Genomic DNA, 8,811 nt, shown 5'->3' with positions numbered 1-8,811 from the left:
CACAGCTAACAGCTATCTCCACAGCTACATCTACCTTCACAGCTATATTTTGTCGAACACGCCCATAATCAATTTTAACTTTCAATTTTAAGTTATTCACCAAACACGGCTATAATTTTTTGATACTCTCCGAGTCTCATTTATGACTTTTATGCGGAGCACGTAAACTTTATACTACTAGGATGAGACACTAATAACCGCAAAATCTAACTGAATGATTTATCACTTGAATATTACACTAATCATATTTAATGAATTTCATTGCCAATTTCAACACGGTTTAAAATCATGTCATGTAAGTAAATTTTACGAGTAGTACTCAGTTTTAAAAAATTCGAACTAGGATAAACAATCCACACCAAACAATGGCCATGTTATGAGGGGACATAGATGGGAATTCGAGGCAGGTACAAAAACAGAGGACCTCTTCCTAAATCATGCACATTAGATTGTCCTACACTACATTGGATACCATTACCATCATCACCTATTTTCATTGCTTTCTCTTCTCTTAGATTACAAGTTTAAATTACAACTCGTGACCACCAACAAAATTCTACAAACCTTAACCCTTTACTCCGTCTAGAGCTATCAAGTTAAGTCTATGGTCGGTCACAAATTAAGTCAACAATCGGCTACAAAACAAGTCTAATTAATTCGAGTCATATCATATAATGGTTTATACAGGGTTCATGTGTCGATTTAAATTGAATACGATGAATTTTTTTTTAGGTCACTACAATAATTATCGGATAGCGGGCATATGGGGTCATTTTTCTTGAAGGCCCTAAATCCACCTACCTTAAATTTTTCGCCCGTGATTGCATCATTGTAATGCTCGTGCAAATTGAAATTCTTTCAAAGTTTGGTTACAAAAATAATGAAGAGAATAAAGCCAAAACATTACAAAGAAAAAGCATGATTATTAAAATGCAAGAATAGGCAATATGAATTGTAATTAAAAAAAGAAAAGACTACTAAAAGTGGTAATTATAATAATAACAATGATTCCAAAGTAATAAAGTCTAAAAGAGCATATTATCATTAACAACCACCCCTCTAAAGCTACTTTTCTCACACTCCTAATCTAACCCCACCCCATTCTAAACAACCTGGCTAATCCTACTAATTCTATATTTCATTTTACATTAATCAATAAAAAACTCTCATTTTTATATTATTGTAACTATTACAATAATTACATAACATAGAGGTATTACTCCTTTGAAAAATCCCATCAACTTCACTCCCTGAAAAAAAATTAACAAAGTAAAAGGGTGTCAGTAGTAATTAATTACAATTAACAGAGAGCATAATAGTTTATAGTAAATCCCTTAAATTTGGAACAATCCAAACACACTCCCAAAAGGTTGCATTCCAATGCTATTTTATGACATAAATCCAAACAATGTATTGTATATGTATGACTAATTGACATTAGTTATTTTTAATTTAGACATTTGTTGGCTGTGGCCAGCTAGTCTTTGAAAGAGGGATATGAGTTATATGACTCATGATGATCCCAACCCGCAAGAAAACCTTTATTAAGTCAGTCGGTTTAAAGTCCAAAGGTGATGAGAATCGATCGCTTGAATGGATTCCTAATAACTTGACTTAAAGTCGGAGGTGATGAGAACGGACTCCTAATCTCGTGGTTGGTTGAAGTGGTAGCTCTACAAGCTCTCACTTGAATTTTTCTCTCAAAACTTGCATATTTATTAAAGCTAAGAATCCAATAATCATTGTTCATCATTTTTTTTTCTTTTTTTTTACGAGATGTTCATCATGTTAAATATATTTAAATTTCCAAAATTGACCCAATTATTTAAAATTGTAGAGTAATCATACGAACCACGACCCAAAATCCAAAATTAACTGACACAAGCACATAATTAACTAATAAGGATGTACAATAATAATAAGCCAAAAGCCTAAATGAATCCAAAATCACAAGGATTCTTTTCGTAAAAACTTCAAATTGAAATTCACCCGAACCAAAATCAAATCCATATACGACTTAGGCCTTTTTCTACATGCCTAAACAAAAAAAAATTGTATTCTCTAAATTACATTCTACTTCATCACGTAATTTAGAGACGGAAGGAGGGAGTATGAAGTAATATTAATACTTGCCGCATATTCTATGTACTCGTATTGTTTAGTAGGTAAGATGTGAACGGTTCTAAATTCTATGGTAATTGAACCATAATTATTTTGTGTTCTTATGTCTAATTTTATTAATCTCAATTCAAAATAAATTGTCCTTTAACTGAAAAATCTCTTTATCTTCCAAAAATAGAAAACCCCAATTAAATTAAGCTAAAAGAGGAAAGACAAAAAATATACCTGAGAAGAAGAAGTTTGATTAGCAGAAGTTGGGAAAGGTCGAATAGTAGCAGAATCAACTTCACCAGTAGGCAAAGGAACCGCCGGATTGCTATTAATAAAGGGTATACTTCCCATCGCCGCCGGAGACGCCGTCGGCACCGGCGAGATTCCGATGTCGTTGTAACTTGGTCCGGGACTAGCTCCTTCCTTCTCTCGTGGCTGAAATGGCCAAGGGTACGACGGAGAAGACGAAACTACGCCGCCTGGTGTCGCCGGCGGTGGAAGTTCCGGCGCCGGAGAAGTTGGGGTTGTTGCTGCTGCTGTTGTTGTGATGTTAATGGCTAGTTTTTGACCTTGTTCACATGGGATTTTGGTGCCATTGTTGAAGGCGAAGTAGAAGTAGCCTGTTCTTGATGGGTGCCACTGGGAAAGAAAAATGCAGATTAAGTGTTTGATGAAATGCGTGAATGAAAAAGTAAGGAATTAGAGAATGGGGGTTTTGTGGGGTGTTTTGACTTACTGTGTAGGTTGTGGAATTGTGGTTGGAGAGTGGTGTTGCTTGAGTGAAGTTGCAGGTGTTGAATGCATCTTTTGTTCTGAATATGTAGAGATTGTACTGATTCTTGTGCTTGAAAACTGCAGATAAATAAAAGCATTTTGACATTAGTATAGTATAATGTAGCTCAAAATATGTACGCCGACTAGCTTAATTGGTAAAGTGTTGGTGTCTAACTATCTAACATTCATGAGATCAAATCCCGCTTACATCATTATCATTTTGCGACTAATTAAGAGAATGTAAAGTGGTGAAAATTGAGAATGCTTACTGATAGTATCTCCAATGTTGGCAGAGGGATGATTCCATTGAGTGACACCATCAACAACAACAGTTGCACAATTAGATGTTTGCAATTGCAAAGCAAGCAAGAAGATTGTGAAGAAGAAGAATATGGTACAACAGAATCCATTGAAAACTTTCATGTTTTCTGTGAGTTTTGTTGCAGAGTTTTTTTCTTGAGTTAAAAAAGAGGAATTTGAAGAGAGAATGAAGTAGTTACAACACTCACAAAGTCACAAGAAATGGGATATGTGTAGTCAATAGTGGCGCTCACTTTAAATGAGTGTAGGAGTAGTCTTGTGAAGAGAGAGAGAAAGAGAGTAGTGGTGTTGTTGGGTGTCAGAGTGTTTGCCTTTTCATGGCAACAGTTTTAAATGGATGACAGTCATCATACTTTGGTTTCTGTAATTTTTTTCTTCTCTTTTCATTAACACCAAATTACGGACTATAATAGGACTATTAGTAGAATACAAGGCCATGTTCTTTTGAGCTGCTCTACTTTATTGCTAACACTTATTCTGCTCTATTGAAATCTGTTATGCTCAGAAGCTTAAACATACAGAGCCAATCCTGTCTCACTAAAATTGCCAAACATTCTCTATTTTGATATATCTTTGAGTTTGCCTCATATTGTAGGAGTTACTATAATTTAGTTTTAACATACAAGACTATGATCTTTTTACTTTTCTCTTGTCAGTTTATCAAGTTAAAACGTTTAAAAGTAACAATTCTCTTATGAGACAACAATTGAGACGATGGTAGTACATGCTTAGGGCCTGTTCTCATACGTTTATTTTTTCAGTTCAGTTCAGCTCAGCTTAGTTTATTTCAGTTCAACTCCTAATTTTCTTCTCTTATAATATTCATTTCAGTTCAGCTAATTTCAGTCTATTAGAACATGCCTTTAGATTAATTAATGTAGGAGTTGTTCACATTTAAATCTAATCAAAGGTTTTTATAGACTATTCATCATAAACTTTTTCTAAGAGAGTTTTATTGTGCTCGGAATAAATTGAGATCAGTTAGAATCTATTAGATATTATGAACTATTGATTTACCATAAAGTATGTACTAAAATTTAAATGCACTATCATAGTACTCGTAGTAAATTGCTAGTGCAATTATTTTCAAGCCAAAAGTATAAATGATTATGTATTAAGAAATAAGGAAAATAAGGAAAAAAAAAAAAAAAGGATTATAATTTGGGAAGAAATGAGTGGTTGTGATTGATGGTATGATAAGATGATTATCATTCAAAAATGATTACAATCGTGATTATATTTTTCTTTTGGATAACTTTCATTAATGTAGTGCAAAATATTTTATGATATTTTTTATTGGGAGTCGAGATTGTTAGACGAGTCTTTTTTATTGCAGTACCATTTTAAATTTTTCACTGCTCTACTTTTTCTTTTCTGCTTATCTTTTCCTTTTTATTAACCCATGTTTTGACTTTATAAAAATGCTCTAATCCTCGAGTTTTAAATCTTAAGGGATTTAAATTATTTGTTTAATCAGAGATTAGTTTTTAATGAACTGAAGATTTTTTGTCTGACACAGAATATACCCGTGAAAAAAGTAATGACATATTCTAGAGGCAATAATGTACGTAGTATATTGTATTGTACCAACCTTCCATAATTAGTTTATCAGAAGAAAAAATGAACATAATTTATATCCCAAATTCCCAATCAATCAAGCCAAAAATGCGAAAAGGGTACACATGTTATTGTTACTAGATTTTTACATGGTTTTCGTACGTTGTAGATATTTGGTGTAATGATGTTTATTTGAAAGTTTTACCTACCATGTTGTGCAAAAGAGTCTAAAAAAATTTTATGATTAAATTTTGTTACTCGTATTCATAATATTTTTTCGAAAGTCAACAACGGCGATTGTTTATTAAGTTTAAAGATAATATTTGGTAATCGTCTTTACATGTTTAGGGTTTTTTTAGGTTTGATTGGGAAAGCACAACTCTCTAATCATGAATAGTGTCTAATTGTGCCATAACCTTCACATATATATCATAGGTACAAATTTTGATTGTATTAGTCATGCCTCAGCTCGAAGGAATAATAACTGTTGTTGTAGTTTATTATGCTTAGTATGTTGTGTTTTGCTTCTTTAATTTGAAAAAAAATGTATAAGGTCCACACACATCCAGTACAACTGCACACACATTAACGTATATATTTTTTTTCGTGTTGAAATATTTCATACGTAGTGTCATTTGAGTCTAGGTCAAGGCACATAGATGAGAGAGCCTAGGTCAAGGCACATAGATGAGAGAGCAACTAATAACTTGTGAGAAAATGAATTGGACCTTATAATTGAAGGTAAAAATTAAGTGTAACCAACAAAGAAGAATAGTCGGAAGTTGAAACCGAAATCAACATAAAAAGACCAAATATAATATCAGTTAAAAGTTATGATTAAGGTGAGTTATGCAGATAAAACTTAAATCTTATTACTCTAAACTTTGAGCTATCTACAAATCTCCAATAATTCTACATGACTACATTCACAATGTCTAACCTTTGAGTAACAGAAGATGCTTATTATTAGCAAATGATAGGAATTGTTATTGTTGACTCGAGGAAAGACCTACATGCTATTTTCCAACTAGATTTCACTTATCTTTAGTCTATTTTATTAATTTTCTACCACTTTTAGCCAAGTAAACTAAAGCCTAAGTTAGCTATTTAGCATGGAAAGACGTGAATCAAAAAGTGTAGATGACAAATAAAAAGGTACACCAAATAACATCCTAAGCAAAAAGCATATCGCATGAAAAACAAGCATTGGAAAAACAAGATTTCCAAGTTAAATAATTTTCATGAAAAATTAGTCTAAACGCATGTGTGGCCGTAGAGATGTCCATTTCGGATGTTTGAATGAGGTTTTGTGAAGTCAGGTCGGTTTGATTTAATTTCAAAACTGAGTCATGCTAAATTATTGTGTTCATGCAAATCGAAATTTAAATCGGATATTTTTTATATCAGTTTAGGATTGAGTCGATTGGGTCAGGTTTTAACACCTCTAGGTGTGGGGGGGATAAGATCTTGTAGGTTATAGATATTGTAGCCCAATAATAATAGGGTCAATGTCAAAGTTAAAGAGTCTATAATCGACAATATCTTTAATTTAAAGAGCTGTGATGGGTAAGGTCAATGTAGCGTTAAAATGTTCACCCAATTTAATTGATAAAGAAAATCGATGGTTTTAGAAATTTTCCATCAATATTTTTCGTATTCGTATATATACTTAATAATTATGGCTTTGTCCTATATTCTTTTTAATTAATACTTTATTTGCTTGTCCATTATAGATCCGCTATTGATCCGTGACCACATTATCCACCTTATAGCCAGCCTGGAATCAAATTCAACGGATTTACGGTATTGCAATAAGAATTTTACCAAGTGATCCAAGCCTTGGTAGATGTATGTATCAACCCTAAAATTATTCATACTTATATCAGTATCTATTTAACCGTATATTATTATATATACGTTGTCTTATCATTATAAATTATCTTGCCAAATGGTTTCCCTTGGCAATGATCCCCTTGCACAAGGCATCATTTGAGCAATCTCTCTTTTAAATTTGAGTAATCCTAGACTATGTGATTGGAAACTTTAGATTTATTTTAATCACCAAATACATTGGGAATTAATAAGACTTAAATTACAAAAAAAATCGCTCATTATTCTAATCACAAGTGACAAAGAACTTTAAAGATGTTTAATTTTTAGAAGCAAGGAAGAGCAGAAGATAAAATCAGGCCATTAACGTCCAAAAATGAAGAGCACACTTGTTGGTATGCTTTTAGATATTGTAGGATTCCATGGTATTTCATGTTGTATGTTATGTGACGACAAAAGCTTATGGGTAGTACGAGAAACAAAGGCGACAAGACAAACGAATAACACCAATTTCCTATAAATTAAGCCATACATAAATAAATTGAAACCAGTTTCTTATAAGATTACATTTATATTCTACCACCGTTTTATATTATTTGTAACAATTAGCTATTTTTTTTATCTTTAGTTTATGTCAAATTGTTGTAAATAATATGAAACGGGGGTAGTACAAAGTTTAATAATTCTTGTATTGCAAATCGGTCCTAGAGTAAGTTTTGGGGCGTAAAATTTATACGAGTATACAAAGTTCAATAAGGCTCTGTTCTTTTGAGCTTCTGGGCAGAGCAGAGCAGATTTCAGCAGAGCAAAACAAATTTTTTTTTTTTTTTTTTTTTTTTTTTTTTTTTTATTATTATTATTATTATTATTATTATTATTATTATTATTATTATTATTATTATTATTATTATTATTATTATTATTATTATTATATCTCAAAAACAAAAAGTCATACAACCTACAATAAATTAGTGGGAAGCCGAGATACAATCTGGGCCCCCACTCCTCTAGCTATAGCAAAGCCTACCCTAGTAAAAATATGAGTTGCAGCACGTGCTCCAATGTCTTGCGTCGTCGAGAATCTCTGAATTCGCTTAAGCAACGCAACAACCTCCTTCTCTAATTCACCAAACGAAGAAAAGGAGAAGAGAATGAACCCATATCCAATCGCCTGACAACGAGCCTCATACTTATCCCGCTTCCGCTGAGCTGCATCAGCCACAACCCGTCCAGGAATAAAGTCAGATAGCCTTGACTGTGTCAAAGGAGAAGATCCTGTCAAATCAACACAGACATCGCGACCACGATCCCAAGAATAAAGTAACACATCAGCAGGTCTGAGGGCATCACCGTTCCCTCCAGACAACCCAATATTATTATTATTATTATTATTATTATTATTATTATTATTATTATTATTATTATTATTATTATTATTATTATTATTATCATTACTACTACTACTACTACTACTACTACTACTACTACTACTACTATTACTATTACTATTACTAATATTATTAATATTATCGCATTATTACTATAATTATTAAATATTAATATTATAATAATAACTGTTAAATATTATTAAATTATTATTTTATTATAAATATTAAAAATTAAAAATTTTTATTTTTATTATTATTATTAAAAATTTATAATTAGTATTATATTTAAATACTAGCTTAGAACCCGTGCGATGCAAGGTTTATATAAAACCTATTTTTAATTGTACATTTTAAAAATAAATGGCTATTATACATGAATTAAATAAGAATTACGTACATTTTGTAATTTTAAAATTTTTTATTTTCATTAAAATTATGATGTAGTATCTGTTAAACGTTGTCTAATTCATAGATTAATGTAGGAGATCATTTATTAGTGTGCCATTTAAAATTATTTAAATTTCTTATGATAAATTGATAGGTTTTTAGTTATTTAAATTTTAAAAATGTTTAAATATGATAGCTCTACAAAAAAAAAAAAAAAAAAAAAAATGACAACATCATTGCATTTAGGCGGGAAATTTTTAATTAAAAGAGCGACACGTGGGCAGTGGTGACGTCAACATCTTCTATTTTAGTAATAGTTAAATAAATTAGTTATTATCTTTAAATATTAATTTTTATTATAAAAAATCAATTATTAATTTTACTAATATTATTAATAATAAGTATTATTATTACTATTATTTTCATTTTTTTGAGAAAATAT

At 31.2% G+C, this 8,811-nt stretch overlaps 1 protein-coding gene across 1 annotated transcript; it reads right to left on the bottom strand.

The window, feature by feature from the left end:
* Positions 1 to 952: 952 nt before the first annotated feature.
* On the bottom strand, positions 953 to 3,550 carry LOC145638039 (uncharacterized). The gene is made up of 4 exons (XM_081689012.1): positions 3,156 to 3,550; positions 2,849 to 2,964; positions 2,347 to 2,751; positions 953 to 1,250 (listed from the first exon to the last, which is right to left on the bottom strand). The coding sequence occupies exons 1-4, from the start codon at positions 3,307 to 3,309 to the stop codon at positions 1,173 to 1,175; spliced, it is 753 nt and encodes a 250-aa protein (XP_081545138.1). The 5' UTR covers positions 3,310 to 3,550; the 3' UTR covers positions 953 to 1,172.
* Positions 3,551 to 8,811: the final 5,261 nt, after the last annotated feature.

The sequence above is a fragment of the Chenopodium album genome, chromosome 7, assembly GCF_948465745.1.
Source record: "Chenopodium album chromosome 7, dcCheAlbu1.1, whole genome shotgun sequence".
Taxonomy (NCBI): domain Eukaryota; kingdom Viridiplantae; phylum Streptophyta; class Magnoliopsida; order Caryophyllales; family Amaranthaceae; genus Chenopodium; species Chenopodium album.
This window is presented reverse-complemented; position numbering and strand designations above follow the sequence as displayed.